This window comes from Galleria mellonella, unplaced genomic scaffold (assembly GCF_026898425.1).
Source record: "Galleria mellonella isolate WM207_F2 unplaced genomic scaffold, CSIRO_AGI_GalMel_v1 utg38, whole genome shotgun sequence".
NCBI classification, from domain to species: domain Eukaryota; kingdom Metazoa; phylum Arthropoda; class Insecta; order Lepidoptera; family Pyralidae; genus Galleria; species Galleria mellonella.
The window spans coordinates 3,247,474-3,266,115 of record NW_026442090.1 but is presented as its reverse complement, the minus strand read 5'-3'; the positions used below and the strand labels follow the sequence as shown (position 1 = coordinate 3,266,115).

The following is an 18,642-nucleotide window of genomic DNA, read 5'->3' as shown; positions in this document are numbered from 1 at the left end:
CCCGGCTTCACACCGGTGGACATTTTTACATTTTAAAAAGTGGTCATTAAGGCTGCAAATGCGACGGAAGCTTAAAAATAGAGTAACTTCTCCCGTTTTCCTAACATTTCCCTTCACTGCTCTGCTCCTATTGATCGTAGCGTAATGAAAAGTACACTATAACCTGCCCAGGAGTATGAAGAATAATTGTAGCAAGTTTCGTTAAAATCTGTCGAGTAGTTTTTGTTTCTATAAAGAACATACAGACAGACAGACAAAAATTTTACTGATTGCGTTTTTGGCATCAGTATCGATCACTAATAACCCCCTGATAGTTATTTTGGAAATATATTTCATGTACAGAATTGACCTCTTTACAGATTTATTATAAGTATAGATTAGTGGATATTTAGAGTCAATGATATGAACATCAGATGTTTTAATTATTTAGTCTGTAAGTTGTCTTATGTATTGAAATTAGTTACATAAAAATTAAATGGTATCTAGTTGTTTTGAAATTGAAATTGAATTAAGTGTATCGTGATTTCTAAAATGACTTTCTTTTAAATATTCAAAATTTAAAGTACCAATCCCAACTATGAGTTACAACATACTGTACGATATCAACGATATGTTGCAATTGCTTGTAAATTATTTAATACACAAAGATAACCGATATCTTGTGCTCTATAGATAAAGTAAAACAACAAATTTTTATTTATCTATTATTGGGCAACGTGATTGTACATCGTGTAATGTACAGACAGCTTTACACTACGGACCACACGCGGTGGCCCTGCCTTTATATCTGTACTGAAATAATTCATCTACCTTAGGTCCTTTGTAAGCGTATTACCCTGAGGACATAAAATGGATAAAGCTAAATTAATTTAGTTCCATTTTGAGATGGTCGTCGTCACGAAACCATTATTTCTAAATTGAAAAGTGTTAGTCATCTTCTTATCCTACCAATGATAGTCCCAAGCAGCCTGTGGGACGTTCATGATGGGATTCCATATTTAGCCTCAGGATTACGTGCCTCTGTGAAATTAAATCCGAGATAATAGTAATAACCAGAATCAGGATTATCAGCTTTACGATTAGCTAATAAATATAAAATGCGTCAGATATAAAGATAAGCACGTTAATCGAAAGGGGTCCATTCATTTATCTCAATATTTGTTACTAGTTTTTACCCATGACTTTGTCCGCATGATTGGAATATAATAATAATAAATAAATAGGGTAGGTATCACTGGTCTTATATTATATAAAATCTCGAGCTTATTTAGCCATTTACAGAATAGCATGCAAATGTCATATTTTGGTAGGAACTGATTAATTCATGCATCGACAACAACTATACTAGATATTTACTTTATATTACTTAAAAGCTTTTACCAAGTAAAAGCTTTTGTTAAGTAGCCATTTACGTAATTTAATTTTAAATTTGTTTAATGGAAATTCCTTTATATCCATAGGAATATTATTAAAGATTTTTAAAGACATCATATAGTATTTTTTTATTAAACGGCTTATTTTAGGAATTGTATTAGTAACTAGTTTTTGAGGGTGTCTTGCTTTTCTTATGTTCACTAATCGAGATAAAAAGCTAGCTATAGCCTTCTTTATCCTACGTATATAGTACGTGTCTACCAAATTACATAGTGATAGACGCTAAGAGGTAAAAAACAATCTTTCATATTTATAATATTATTATTATTATTATATAGTAAGTAGCTATCTAATCATGAAATTATTTAACAATTCATAAGAGCACGAATAACAACAATAAAAAAATAAAACTTGCAACAAAAGAGATAAGATAGAAATTGTTATAAATATTTAATTACAATTTCTTAATAATATTTTTTAATTAAGTATATGCATATCACTTGACCTCGCCCCGGAGATGCATTATATCGTATATTTGAGTTATGAGTAATAAAAATGATTGCATACCATCAGTTTGATTTGGCAATCAGTGTGACGATAATATATGGCTATCTCGAATTGTTCTTTTTTTAATATTGTTGACTAGTACCTCTGACTAATTGTAAAGTCATAAATATATTTTTTTCAGTTTTATCGATACAGGATAGATGTTTAGCGCTCCATTGCTCGGAATATATCATGTCAGTCAAATATTAAATCGGTTTCTAAGCATTTCACTTTTGTTGGTTGTATTGGTTAATTTCGGATGAATTTGTCACCATAAACCGAGTTCACCGAGTCACTATAAACTTCATTCTTATCTATCATCCCTCACCTCTGTCAATGTAAACCATTAGCACAGAAGGAGCTGTCATTCCATTTTCATGTACAAATCAGAGGGAGACTTTGTACAAAAGTCGTTTGCTTGGGTACCTCTGTCCCATTCGTCTTTCAACCGTGAAGCAGTTGTGTTTGCATGGCTGTGTTTCGGTTTGAGGGGTAGGATATGGCGTGAATTTACAAGGTACAGAGAAATAACACCTGAGTCCTCAGGAATGGCAACGCATGGGGGGTATCATGAGCGAAACAGAATACTCTGTTATGTCCATGGTACTGCTTATGTCTATAAGCGACGGTTACCACTTTCCATAAGGTAGGCCGTCACCTTGTTTGCCATTCTAAGTTGTATAAAAAAAAATATCTTTACTTTCATATCACCTATAATAAATATCTGATATTGATTTCAATACGTCATTTAGACAGTCTAGAAAATATCGAAGGTAGGATATATGTTACGAGAAATAAACGCCCTATAGTTTCATATTACGTATTGCTTCAATCGATTTTATTCTGTATTGTTTAGATATGTATGGGCTCTTCACCGTGGGTGGCAATTTATCCTTGCGAGTAGACAGCTGAACCTGGATAACAACTGGGAAAGCATACAATTTATTGTCGATGATGTATTTATGCACGTCTTTTGAATACGTAATATTCTTCTGGTATTAGTAACATATACTTTACGTAGTATATACCTACAGTTCTATGCATCCAAATCGATTACATTACCGGTTACATTATAGTCTGCAATAAAAACAGCTACCTCTGTTTTTATTGTGAAATAAAAAAAAAAACAGTATAAAAAGAACGCTGAAAAACGACAACACCTTACATTAGAATTAGATTGAATTGAAATATTTTAATTTAGAATATGGAATCGTGTCTACAATCATATTTTACATCGTTAAAATCAGTTTTTTGCTACACAAAGAAAAACGGTAGCGTTAATCGTCATAAGATTAAGACGAGATCAAAACGACAATAAATTCGTCTCTTGCAAAAGTTATCAAAATCGGATCAGTTTTATCAAAGTAATCGCTTAACATAGTCATAAAAATATAGACGAATTGAGAATTACTTCCTTTTGAAAGTTATTTAAAAACCAAAACACGAGCGTACCCACGTTAAGGTAAAACACACATACGACAGTCTGTCTTTTATATAATTTGCTTCTTCAAAGGGTACATTCTCATTTTACATGCAAATATAAATTATCCTAATTAGACATCTGTACTTTAAAAACTGTATAGAACCGTCTGCTGGAAAATGTATTCATTTTCAAATCTCAGACAGATGTTACCAGTTCAGGGGATTAAAATAAAATACATAAATAATAATATGATTCATATTTTATGTAACTCACCTATTGAATAAGTTAATATAACGTTAATGGGTTATTAAAAAGTAGATACAACTTAATGTTTCTATTAAAATGAAATACATTGTTTAACAATCCCACTACGATTATAAATGGAAAGTTTGTGAGGATGGACGGACGTTTGTTACTCTTACACATAAAAATAACGAATGGATTTGTATAAAATTTAGTGTACGGTTAGGTTATATCCTAACTTAGAACAAAGGATATCTAGTTTATATATACACGTGAGTAAAACCACGAGATACAGTTAATGGCGCGTAAGTAAAGTTAATTAATTCTTAAGCACTTCAAAAATTACAAGTAGAATAGAAAAAAGGTCTATTTTCATAAGAAATTAGCCAAATTTTGTATAATTAATACGTAAATAAAGTGACAATTATTCACTCAATCGCTCTTTATCAAATTAGGTATATGCGACAGGTTGATTAAGCAATATAGCGATATCTAACTGTACCAGGTGTCCCCAATTGAAAAGTAAATATCAGTAACATTAAATTTTACAACTCGTTTACTGCTCCGCGGTGCCTATACCTACTCCTAAATTAAAATAATCTGCAATTTAAAGGGATGTTATCTTTTATTGATTTTCAGAACAATGTACAATGAAATATCAACACATTTATATGACTTTTCGTTTTTAAATTTTAATCAAACTGCTCTTAAAATAAATCGAAATATGTTTATTTGTTTTCAAATTTGATATCCTTTTAAAACATTTCAATGAACAGATTATATTGTACAAAAGAACATTTTTTTAATATGATTAATATGATAATAATCGTATAGGGAGATAAAGGATATGGCCTGGGATAGAGCTGGCTGGAGGAAGATGCATGAATTAGTTGCACCGACAAGAGGAAACTCTTAAATGAAAATGAAAATATGATAATTGTATATACGAATATTATACGAATTGTTACTAAATTACGATTGAAATGTTAAATGGATTTAAATGAAATTTAATACTTAACACATCAGATAATGCAGAAATCTCCCCTGAATAGCTGTATTCGGGAGAGATATATATCAATAATTTACAAAATGGCTTCCTCATCCTTACACCTTGTTATTCTTATTAATGTCACAATATATAAGTAATAGCTTTTTAGGATTTTGAGGCCTCATTATGGAATAAATAGGACCCGTAACTCAAATAAAATGAATTTAGAATATTATTATACATTTCTCATAATTCATTCTAATAGTTACAATTGAACGTTATGTTAATTAAGCTTCAATAAATATAATTTTCTCAATTCAACATTGATTTAAAATTTTCAGATCAGAAATTAAAATAATTTTACTAAAAAATTGAGTAGATAGTAAATAAAGCTGTATTAGTTTATTTTAATTAAATTTTTTCAAGTTAAATATTCATTGGTATTGGAACTTTAATTATATAAGATGAATTACTATTTTCTTATAATTCTGCTTATCTTTAGTAATTTTTACTATAAAAATTTAATATATTTATTAATATATAATATATATATATATAATATAATATTTTTGTAATAAATGTACACAAATGGAACAAACGCCAATTCTCAATCTTTTACACATTTGTAACAAATTTTTCTCACCCGTCACGTCATTTACATATTAAATAAATATATTTATTATAAACATTCGAGTTAAATATGGAAATATGGCAATAATAATGTGCAGAGGGACTAAATTTATAGGAAAATTCTATTTTAATAAATCTCAACACTATCTAATTACGAAACGCGTGAATTTTATGAGGGGCCACACGCATGACGATTACGGTAACTAGGTCGTCACACAATTACATCTGAATAGTTCCCGTATCAAATCGCCCGTCATCAACGAGCGTTATCAATGTTTGGTGTACGCTCAGGCTGTGTATGGTATAGTACGCACTGCCCAATTTGTCTATGGCGGGAGTGTTTGTTAAACAACTATTGTGCGCTGATGAGTATTGTCCATAGACTATTTTATGCAGTAGTTCATTATATCTTTATTGATATCAGAATTGTGAAAGTGAGTTTGTTACTAATTGTCACTTTACCGACTTAACCAATCGTCATAGAATTTGACATACAATTTGATGTTGTGGTATGAGGAAGAAAATAAGTTACTTTTTAGCTCAATTATGTGTACGAAATTGTGGGTGTAGCTAATTTTTTATAATTTTTAATATATAAAAAAAGTCTTTATAAATTGCCTGGATATTAGTATTAATTGCAAAGGTTACTGATAAGGGTTTTTTAGTATTTTATAATATGACTATAACGCCTTTATCAGTTGTACATTAAATTCCGATTTCCTTAAATCGAAATGAAAAGTTACTAGGTACTCAATAGTTGACATAAACTGTGCGCAGGAATTCATATTCAAGGATCAAGAATTATTAATATATTTCTATAGCATTTATTCTACGTCAATTTCTAATTTACAATATTCTTACCACACCAGATCGTCCATAATCATAAACAATAAGAGGTTAAATGTGATTTCGAAGTCTACTTTGTATTTCATATATATGATTTATTATATATTTTTAATTTCCAAAAGATGCTTTTTTAATTATACAGTACTATCATACCTACTTGTACACAATTAGTCCTTTACCTTAAGGTTGTCTTGAAAAGATTACTCTCAGCAATAAGACCGCCTTACTGTACTTATACAATTGTATCGTTGTGTTTGTAAATTGTCTTGCTTATTTCCTCTATTGTATAATGCAAATAAAGTATACTCATTCGTTCATTCATTCATGATTATCCAGTTTAAAGCACTGCTTTTATTAATTAGACTATGTATTCAGTATACAATCCAATATTTATTGTTGTAAAGTACGTGCGTGCGATGCCGCATCTATTGTGGTAGGTTCATGTTTATGTACACATTTCGATGTGTTACATATGGATAGCTTTATCCTTGCATAAGTTATGATGTAATTATTGTTTTATTCGATTATGTGGTTGTTATTAACAAATACAGTTGTCTTTTTTAGGAATAAATTTTATCCCCCATTTTATATATGCATTTTTTTAATGGGTGATAATGGAATGGGTACCCCAACCCAGAATTCTTCACGATGGTTTTCAGAGGGAACCACGTGGAGGTCGACCTAATAGGGCATATTGCTAGCAATGGGGCTGTAAAACTCTATTGCTGATAATTGCCATTCCCCCACATATATATGTATTTAATCATATTATCTAATATGTTATGTAATATTTAATCATATTAAAAATATATACTTATAAACTATTTGCAGTTAATGTTAGGTTAAATAGAACAGTTTCTTTCCGAGACAGAGCCATCATTAAGTAAGATTATACTGACATTATTATATTACGATTATATATTATAAAAAAAACATCAAACTGTAATTTGTGGCCAATGCAAAATTTTCAATTTATTTTATTTGTTAACGATATTATATATTAGCTTAACTTTAGTTAATTATTGACCCAGAATGCTTTAAAGATAATATAAAATAAACTAACCTTGGAGGGTCCGCCTGGTGGACAGCAACAGATCAGTTATGGGCCTGGTCTTCAATGCAGCCTGTTCTACAGCGGCCCTCCTCAGGGCGGCACGTAGATGCTCTTCCCGTCCTCGGCCGCAGCACTGACCCCCGCATATTGCACCTAAAACAAATGAATGTCGTTTGTAATCTTTTCGTGTACAATAGAGGCGACCTAGGAACGTTTGAGACCTGAGGGCGTTACCTTCACATGAGAAATGAACGATTATTATGAATGTAAACGTGAGTTCGTTTTGTTATAACCTATTGGAGCCATGTGTTCGAATAAAGAAGGAAATCTCCAAACAAAACCTATACCCAGCCGCTGCAACGCTGAGATTAAAAATTAGTGTGATGTATTATATTTATAATAATTTCTAATAAATATAGTCAAACCGTTTAAATTTATCTTTAGCCTTCTTTTCTTCTTTTTTTTTGTCTTATTATTTTTATGTTACGCTTTAACCAAACACAATTTTAATTACTCTTCTCCATCCAAAGATTGTCTGGAAGAGATTGCTCTTAGCGATAAAGCCGCATATTACTTTCTTAGTGTTATATTTTCTTGTAATTGTTTGCATTTATAATAAGTGTACTATTGTAATCTTATGGAGGAAATAATAAAGAGTATCTATCTATCTATTTATATTTTCATTCTATCAGTAGGTACAAGGTATTTATTAATTTATTATTATTAATTAATATGCAGGTACCAAGAGAAAACTACAATCTGTACTATCCTTACTAATATTATAAACGCGAGAGTGAGTTTGTTCGTTTGTTACCTCTTTGCGCCTTGACGACTTAACCAATCATTACGAAATTTGGTATACACATATTATATGAGTTGGAGAAGGATGTAGGCTATTATTAATCCCGGTTAATAAACATATTCTAGTCACGCGAACGAAGTCGCGGGTAAAAGCTAGTAATTTATAACATTCAGAAACTGGCGTGCGTTCATCGAATGAGTTATATTTATATGAAGAGATTTGTAGTGGAAAACTCGATTGACGATTTTTTATTATACCTTTCCCGTAAATAATGTTGGCATGAAGACAATATAAATAGATTAGGTTAGGTTAGGATTAGATATTATTATAAAAAAAGCAAAGTCTATTTTCCAAATACAATATTCAATAATGAAACAGAAATACCATCTTTTTTATGTATTCGTCACAGTATATACGTATTTGTATGAATAAAAACTCTTTATTGTTCATCAAAGTCCATTCAAAGAACGATACAGATTATAAAGATTAACAATTAGTACATAAACAAAATGAATAATTAATTAATTAAAAGCAAAATAAAGAAGCAACAATGGGCGGTCTTATAGTTAAATAGCAATCTATTCAAGATAACCTTAAGATGGCGAGAGCTTGTGTCTGGTCAAAGTGAAACAGAAAAAAAATAAAACAAAAAAAAAAGGAGAAAAGAAGGCTAAATATAAATTTAAACGCAGTATAAAATTATATGTAAAAGTATACTTACATATTATAATAATGAAATACTTATACTTACATATATAGACGTAAACTAATAATACATACATATATATATATATATATATATATAAATATACATATATAAACTTATATAAAGACAAATATACTAATATACTACTATATACTAGGTACTACGACGGAGATGATTTTCTTAAATAGTATTTTTTTACTTGTAAATAAAAATTCGACAATGATTTTATTTTTCTCGTAGAAACTGTTAGTTCATTCCAAAGGTGAATAGCTAAATTGTATATTTAATATTATTAGATAGATAATTATTGTTTAATCTATAACCAGGCGCAGATTAAGGAGCTAGGTCACAGTGACAGCTGACACACAAAAGTGACGAGGGTTCTCCTCCAAAACCTCAATTTGAGAGACTAACCGAATCAATTCTGCTAATCACTCCGTCTTTGTCTATCGCTATTTTATCGTTTATGAATATTTTATTAGTTCACGATTCACGGTCTTTATTACTGAATTGGTACCTTTCAAATTGAAGTTATAAATAAATAATTGTACTTTGTTTTAAACAGTGTAAAAATTTAAAAGTTCGCTTTTAATTTGTCGTGTGATCTCATAATATTTTTATCGAATTCAAATTTTTTTATAAGGTCTGAACGCAAACAATCTGAAGATCTACCTGAAGCAAAATAGTCGTCATCATTTATGATATCCATGGTTTTCATATCTGTAGAGACAATATACACAATAATGCCCATAGTACACCTATGTGGTTATTCCTATTTTAAATTCATTCAAGATATAAAAACATATTATTAATTAAAACACTGTGATTCAATACATAAAATTAATATTTTATAAAGAGCTTAGCAATAATTGTAATAATGTTTTTATTTTTATTATAGTTGTTAACTTTATTTATGTATACTTACATACTGCTTATTAGCAAAGAAATTATCTTTTTCATAATAATATGTTCTTCAACTGCTAGAAAGTACATATACCAAAAATTTCACATTATTAGTGGTCTCCAGGTAAACATTGAGATATAATTTTGTCTGTATATAGTTATAAATTTGTTATACTAAGTTATAATTGTGCAATGTAATTCCCCATTGTTACAATAGTTTGAAAAATCAGCATAGAACCGTACTTATTTGCGTCAGGGTTGCCATCTGTAGTATTTTTTCAAAAAAGAAAGCTTTAATTGTAATTGAAATGTTAAAGAAAGATTTATCAAAATATATCAATATATTAAAATATTTGTCGCCGTGTGATCCCTTATATAAAATGAGCCTCCCTTTCCTTTCCTTTGGGTGCCGTAAGAGCGACTAAGAGAACATAATGGTCGAGGGATGGGCAACAAAGTCCCTCTTTCACATCTAACATCACAACTTCTGGTCACACACCCCAATACCATGAGGCCTATGTTCAGCAATGGATAGGTAACGGCTGATAGGATGCTGATATATTGTAAATATATTTTATCAAGCAATCTAGTTTGAAATAAGATGTGATTTGTATTTAGAAGAATGTACTGGTAAATCAGTAATTAAGCTTTTTAGTTTGTTAATTAGTTAGTGAGGTATAGATTCATTAGCTACCATTATAACATATGTTGGCGACTGCCAATACGCAAAGATTGACTAAAATAAATTAGTATTAGAAACGAAAATAAATAATATGGTGATACACGTGTCGCAATACATGCGTGGACGAAATAGCGGTCGGAGATAGATGGCTAATGTCGCTTATAAAGCTTCTGGTTATAGTGATGATAGTCAATCTTCGTATGTTGGCAGTCGTACACATACTAATGATAGCGGAACTAAACCAAATAATTCTAATCAAACAACTAGTGATATGGAATTCCGCCAAATAACATCTAGTTTAGTAAAATATCTTATTTTAGACTCTTTGTGAGATGTCGCATTCCTATAAAGAATTATATAAGGTTTGCACGTCTGTTTTTAAATAAGCAAACTATTTTTTGTTATTGCATTAACATAAGAGGTAATTAAAAAATTAACAAAGGAATTTTATTACGTTTTTTCTACAAATAAAGGTCGTTAATGCAGAAATATATTAGTGTAGATCCCAGCATAGAATAGGTCATCCCTTCCTTTCCCGTCGGTGTCATAAAAGGCGACTAAGGAAGCTTATGATGGAGGGATGGGCAGCAGTCGTCCTCTTAAAACATCACCAAAAGTGCGGTGCCAAACTTCGGTTGCCAACTCGCCTGCCAAGCCTGGCAACTACTGGCAAAACCCTTCTTATAGAGTAGGCTTTGTTCAGCAGTGGACAATTAACGGCTGTTACAACAACAACAACAATGCAGAAATGGCCGCTTAAAACTCGAATATTAAGAAACTTTTACTATTATTTCTAAGTTGACAACCCTAGCCAAATGTCGTGAGCATGCTATTCACGCTAATATTTGAATTGTCCACGTTGGACACGGGCCAACACAAGAAATGTCCACACGTAATATAAAATCTATTGATCAAATACTCAAGTGCCGCATTTTTAAGTATTTATTTACAGATTTCAATATCATCATCTATGTAACATTATTATAATCCAGTTAGATTCAGAATGTAACTTATGATATATATTATATACACGTTACTAATACAGAAGTGAGTTTGATACCTCTTGATGCCTTACCCACTTAACCAATTGTCATGAAATTTGGTATACGAGTAAAAGTAATATTAAGGATGGTCCATCAAAATCACATCACGATTACAGAACAGTATCAGAGGTAAAGCTAAGAAAAATTTTCGTATAAATAAACATAAAATGAAATACGTGTTAGTATGAAATATATAAAATGAAATATAACAAAATAAAGTCGTTTGAATTCGCAATATCTCAGCGCATTTTCTCACCAGTCTTACTCATATACATAATAAATACGTACATATTTTTTTTTATACAACTTAGAATGGCAAACAAGCTCACGGCCCACTTGATGGAAAGTGGTAACCGTCGCCTATAGACATGAGCAGTACCATGGACTTAACAGAGTATACTGTTTCGCCCATGATACCCCCCATGCGTTTCCATTCCTGAGGACTCAGGTGTTATACGTATATGTAATAACTCTTTTACGACTTAAAAGAGTATTGTTCGTATTTTATATTAAATCGTGGTGACAAAGTTGAATATTTTATAAACGTTTTAAACCAACTGCGTCTGCAAATCTTTCTTAATATGTGTAATTTATTTTTTCGAGGAAGTGATTTCATACAATAGATAGATTGTGAAATACTATTTGTAATAATAGTATTGTATAATATGAATACAATAATAGAATCTAGAGATTTATAGTATTTCATAATTAGCTTGACCAACTCAAATAAAATATATAACAATTTTAAGTGTTAGCTAACCCCTCATTTGTAAAATTTCGAAGCAATCCGTATAGCCTATTTCTCATTAATAGCACAATAGACAGTCATATATCTATATGCAGAATCTCAAAATAACGGATTTCTTTTTTATGGGTGAAAATGGTTTGGTAGCCCCGCCTGCGCTAACGCGATACGTTGGCGGAGCACCAGTGAAGGGTGATAGATGAGAATGAAAACAGGCCAGTTAGCCCATCATGATGAATTCATCAGGAATTAACCATGATAGTTTCCAGGGAGAACCGCGAGGAAGTCGACCTGGTTGGGTATATTGCTAGCAATGGGATTCTCAGTCTCCATTACTAACAATCCCTTTCCCCCAAATGACGGATTTAGGTTTCATTGCATATTCCTAGTCTCTTTAGGTTATATTGATAAAAAAACTCAAAGTAGAAACATCAAAATTCTTAGGCTAAAACTTAACACGGTTTTTTCTCTAACAAATTATAAAACAATCGATTGCAGAAAGAATCAACAAAAACGGATCAGAATTAATGTTGATATAATTAGCCAAAAAAACATTGCAAAATTACCATATATTAATAATTAGTATAAAGTTTAAAAAGAACCATTACCTTTTTAAAATAGTTTCAAAGGCGGTTTATCGTTGCGGTGTTGCACTGCGGCATGGCATTTGTTTCATTAATAAATCTCTTTAAAAATATCCTTTTAATAGGTGCTTGCGGCGTTGGGGACCCGACGAAACTGTTATTTGGCATACCCTGAATCGACCTATTATAGACCACTTACTCGTCGTTATTAGTGCTATAATAAAATGGAGTTTATAACTTATTTTATATTTTAACGTTACTTTTAAGTACCTACTTTTAATATTGAAGTACTTATATTCAAAAATTTAGCCCAGTTTTCAAATTAGTAAGTGAGGCTTCAAATATTTTTGTTGTTTTCAATCAAAAGCGGTTGAAAATTCAATTCAGTTTTTTTTTTATGTTTATAACCTCATAACTCCGTTAGATCAATATGTTACATAATACAGGATGGTTCCAGTGGTAGAAATTTTATCAAAATCGTTCCAATAACAATAATAAAAAAAAAAAAACAAAAAAAGGTAACATTTTTTTAAGTACACAAGATAAGCAAATAATATAGACTATATATTATTATTATTGTTCTATGTTTCCGAACGAAACCAGACTAAATCACTAGTCAAATATAAATATTAATCGCTTTTTTATTTGTACTACTATTGGACCTCAGTAGAATGTATTATGATCGGGTCAATTATTCGTTTATTCACATTTATATTAAGTTTTATATAAACAGACTATAATAGATGTAGTATTTGAGATAGAGTAGGATGTAGGCACCTATTTATTTCGGTATCTCCTGTTACATGATTATTATATTTAAAATTATTATTAACTATTTAAAATTAAGTTGACAAAAAAAACAGTTTAAGAATGTTACATTTTACATAAAATCGTTATTAGACATCTCGATTTTATGTAAAACTAATATATTTAGTAAAAATAGGTATGCACATAAATACAGGTGGTATTTTTTTACGCAATAGCATTTGGCACAGGCATGCCACTGTGGCGGCGACCGCGCCGGTTCAAGGCTGCGCGCACGCATTGTCGTGTGACTAGAAGTGGCACATAAACATAAAATAGTATCTACTAAATTTTTTCGTTGTTTTTATATTCTACCAACATATGACATCGAAAAGAACTAAATATTTTGTGAAATAACAAAAATAAATAATTACAAGTGAACGTAACAAAATCACAAAAAGAAAACAAATTATAACTCAAGTTTTTGACAGTTTATGGTTGCCATATTTAATTTACAATCTTGTCGTGTAGCCTATAGCATTTCTATGATTTAAACGAATCTAAAGTTTTACAGATCTGGATATACCTACATAATATACACCCGATAAAAAACAAGCACATATATCTTGTATATTACTGTTTTTATACCCAATTGTGGAAGAATGAATAATAAAAATTCAATTCCTCTTTATTAATTTTACTAGATTTAGTTTAGTGAAATAACATATTACTAAAAATATACCTAAAGATACTTAGTCATATCACAAATTTTGTCAGCAAAAAGACATAACATATTCGAATTTTCGACATCTTGTAATATTGTGGTTTCCATAAATATTTCATGAAATACCCGGTATCCTCATTTCCCTGTAATATGTAGGTAAATATTATTCTAAAGTAAATAATATTTCCTTATTTTATAACCAGTTCTTTGACACACAATCTAGAATAATATTTAGTGCTTTGCAAGCTTTACTTTAAACTAGTATAACTTGCAGTGAGGAAAGTAGACCAAGACAAATCATTATTTATTCGCTCCTGTTATGTGGGCATAAAGAATTTTAAAATTTTATGCAAGTTACTGCTATAAAATATAAAGGGGTTAAATGAAATAAGCGTAATAGTTTATGAAAATTAACATTAATGGAAAATGGTAACGATCAATGAAAAAGGAGAACGGCGTGATGGCTACCAGAGGATACATTGTAATGCTCATGGCATTTGAGTATTACTTAGTAAAATAGCCACATATCACCCTTTAAACCAATGATACTTGGCAGCAAAAACACGACTGTTAAAGAAGTATCCATGTGTTGATAACTTTATACAAAATCCGCCCTCGTACCTATTCTGTGTCTTGTATACGAGATTCCAGCAGTTGATGAGTTTTTTTTTCATTGATACTAATATAAAAACCCATTTCAGTAATGCATATCTACAACGTATCTATATTCGATTACTTTTTTAAAAATACTAGACTTTGTTGCAGACTACACCATTGTTAGTCGACCACACGCGGGCTATTCTCGCCGCATCGTTTTACTATCACCAAGGCCTATATAATTTCACAAATACAACATAAAAACTAGTAAATACAAATACCTTAGATGTCTTCACTTCGTTTCCAGTTGTACAAAATCTGACTGAAACTATTAGTATTGCCCGTCTATTTCGACCTTACTATTTCTATACGCAAAAGTATTTATAAGGTAGCAAATACTTATATTGATATAATTATAATCCATCTGTATTAGTATGTAAACCTGTCACATTTGCTATACATATATATCAGTGTCTCGAGGTATAGCAGCTGCTGGCGGTAGACCCAAGGTCTCGGGCGCAGACGAAGCGGTGCCAATGCCCCGTACCTTAACCAATACATCGAATATTCTGTGTCTTAGTTACATAAATATATTGAGAACAGCAGTAAACCCTATACAATAACATGTAGGTATCTATAAATTTAAATGACTACCATTATTGTCCTTCCAGATGTCATATGGCTGTGATGTAGGTATAATTATTTTATTTTATTATACAGTTGAGCAATGTCGCCGACAGAACCAAAAAACATTAGATTCTAAGCCCAAAATTGGATAACAAGATGACATTTTTAGGTTATCATACCTGTGGAAATGATCTTAATTAGAACTGTGGTCAACTCCAACATTAATATATTACATTGTATATGTATATATAATTCTATACAACTTACTGACCTTCTTCGAACATATGCGTTCACCAAGGTAAATTTTTTAGAAACTATTAATATTGGAGTAAGTAGAGAGTAGATAATCTATACAATGTATCCATTAGAGATAGTCTGACGCTTTTAAAAGTGCAACTGGTGTTAGCGTTCATGGAACTATCCATGCTCTGCAAGATTATGTTGGATGGAAAGGAATTGTGCGTATTTGCAATCCTCAGACATGAGAGATAGAAGAAGTCACAATTGGCACAATACAATTTTATATAAGATTATACTTCTAAACTTCTGGTTTACAAGAATACTCGTAATCTAAAATTGCGATTCATTCTTAGATTATTTCTGTGAACCAGACCTTCACATTATAGTAATAAGTATATCGAAGATGGCCGTAATCGTAATTGCTAATAATATTTTGAAGGAAATACCACCCAATCAACCTTTAGAAATAGTTATTACAGCATGCAAACAGATTAAGACAGTCCCACCAAATTGAAGCAAAGTTGAAATGACTAAAACTTCTAAGTTTATTGGTCATTGTCCTTAATGATTACGGCAATGGCAACCCTGCAAAATATAACCCAACCGTTGTAGATGGATAATAAATCTAATGGCACTTTTATGGCACTAGATCGACTATAAATTTGTGGGCTAAATGGTCAGTTTGGACGGCGAATCAATTAGTTTTAAATAAAGTTAGCACATTATAAACAATCGCATTGATCCGAGAGCATGTCGTACGCCAACATAAGTATGATAGTAGACGTGTGACCTTTTAGAAAAAAGCTTCTTCATGTACCTTTTTTCCAAAAGGTGTAAGTAAATATAAAATGCTTTAATTTTAATCAAGAACATTGAATTATAAGTTTTAAAACCTCTGTAAAATTTTTCTCTATTGCTACTCTCTTCTTGAAGACTCTTAGCAGAGCAGTCATGATTGTTATTATAAAGGTTTTGTCTTTGCTTGTTTGGAGGATTTATACTACTATTTTATTTTTCTCTTTTTACAGCTCTTCGAGTAAACTCGTAAAAGGAAAAAGTATCTCGCTAAATACTCTTTCCTTTTACGAGTCTAGTCGGAATCTAGTCAAGAGGCTGCGCTCAGTATTGACCTAATCTGTTCATTTCATGAGTGTTATGACACGGAGTTTATTAGCATATTCAAAAACTAATTCTTACTTTTTCAAACCCGGTGTATGTATGATTTTATATCAGAGTCACTATGAATAATAGCTTGGATATTTACTATTTTTATGTCAAAACCCAGAGCGATGTACGAATTACTTTGTGTCGACAAGCAAGATAAAAATAGATGAGTTTAGAGTGAATTTTTAAATTAAATAGTCTTAAAGCGATGAGTTATGCGTGCCCGCTAACAATTAGGAGTGTTGAATATCACTAGATTATTTTTTAAAAAATGTTCTTATTGCCAACTGGAACAAGTTACTCATAAATCTACCATGAAAAAATGAAACTTCCAAATATTTTTCTCTTCAAAACCTAAATTTTCTGTGATATTTTAATAAATATGTTGCTGCATGATTAATATTTTTATGCTATAGCATGTTCTTATAAGAACACTTTTTAAATAATCATGTAGAAATATTGAAATATGTTTTTAAAAATTGTCAGATTATGCAAGAGTTACCAGACTTGGTATAAATGCTGTCAATCCTGAGTTTCTCGTAGTAGTACCTATAATTTATAATACAAGATTTGATTATGCCATAACTATTTTTTTCGTTAAACTTTCTTTGATTTTCTAACAAAACAAAATGCTTTAATAGCCATCTATAATTATTTATTATTCCTAAAGGATCAAAGCACGTTATACAATCTAAACAACTATAGAACAATTGTAACTAGTAAATCGAAAGATGAATAATTGAAAAGACCAATATACGATACCAACTGTTACGAACAATACAAAGTCAAGGTCCTTGAGCCATACGGTCGATACAATCAACAAACACACGCGTGATTGAAGTATGAGCTATGCTAGTATATTTTTCGGTCACGAAAATATGTAAGTAATAGAAATATCTAATAATATTATGATATAATCTGAGGTATTTGATTTACTACAATTTCTGCTATAAGAGGTAAAACACTACAGATAGAGAATGTAAGCACCTCAACTGATAATTCAAAGTAGGTATGTCATTATTGTCCTAGGTACTGTCCTTGATATTAAAGATATTTATTAATAGCTAATGTTCTGCACTAAACTCTCATCAAAATGTCATCTGTAAATCAATTTTTAATGAAAATGTTTACATCCAATCATTTTGGAACTTTAAAAAGTTTATATATTGCTGTATATCTAATCTAGTAGTTGCAGGGAGGAAGGGATTGTTAGTAATACATATTACTAGTCCCATTGCTAGCAATATACCCTGGCAGGTCGGCATTCTAGTAGTCCTCCCTGCTCGTGCTGAACTCCTGGTGTACTCACCATGATGGACTAACTGATTTGCCTTTTCATCCTCACCTATCACCCCTCATTGGCGCCCCGTCAGCGTATACCAATAGGATAGACGGAATTACTTTTCCATTATCATCCACTAAGAATCTAGTAGTTGCCAAGGGAAAAGGAATAGTTAGTGAGAGGAACGGCCTCATTATTAGTAATGTATATAACAGATCGATCTCCACGTAGTTCTCTTCCTGGAACCCGTCGTGGTTAATTCTTGTTCAATTCGTCACAACGGGCTAACTAATCTGCTTTCATCCTGATTCCTCACCTATCATCCCTCACTGGTGCTCCGTCCATGTATATCGATAGCGCAGGGAGGGTTATCATTCCACTATCATCCATTACAAAAATTCCAATACTTGCTGTAGGTAAGTACGATGACATCGCACAAGTGACAACGATATTGATTTCAATTTACAAATAGGAACTATCAGCCTGATCTTTGTTACACCACACTAAGTACATATATGTACAGTATTGCATTATTCCGCGTTAAAATTTCAATAGTAACAACGGTACAATATATTGCTACGTGATTGTTCTCATTCTATTATAGTCACTACTATATAAAACATAATAATTCTTAAAAAGTATTAAGTAAGAGGTATTTATCGATCATTGTCGTTATGGTAACCGTAACCCTCGAA

General features: G+C 31.0%; 1 protein-coding gene across 1 annotated transcript in view; it reads right to left on the bottom strand.

The window, feature by feature from the left end:
• Nucleotides 1-18,642, bottom strand: part of LOC113522510 (division abnormally delayed protein) — a 138,468-nt gene that overhangs the window by 36,362 nt on the left and 83,464 nt on the right. The window contains exon 2 of the mRNA XM_026908213.3: nt 7,114-7,257. Coding sequence (XP_026764014.2) covers nt 7,114-7,257 — 144 coding nt within the window. The remainder of the gene's footprint in view (nt 1-7,113; nt 7,258-18,642) is intronic.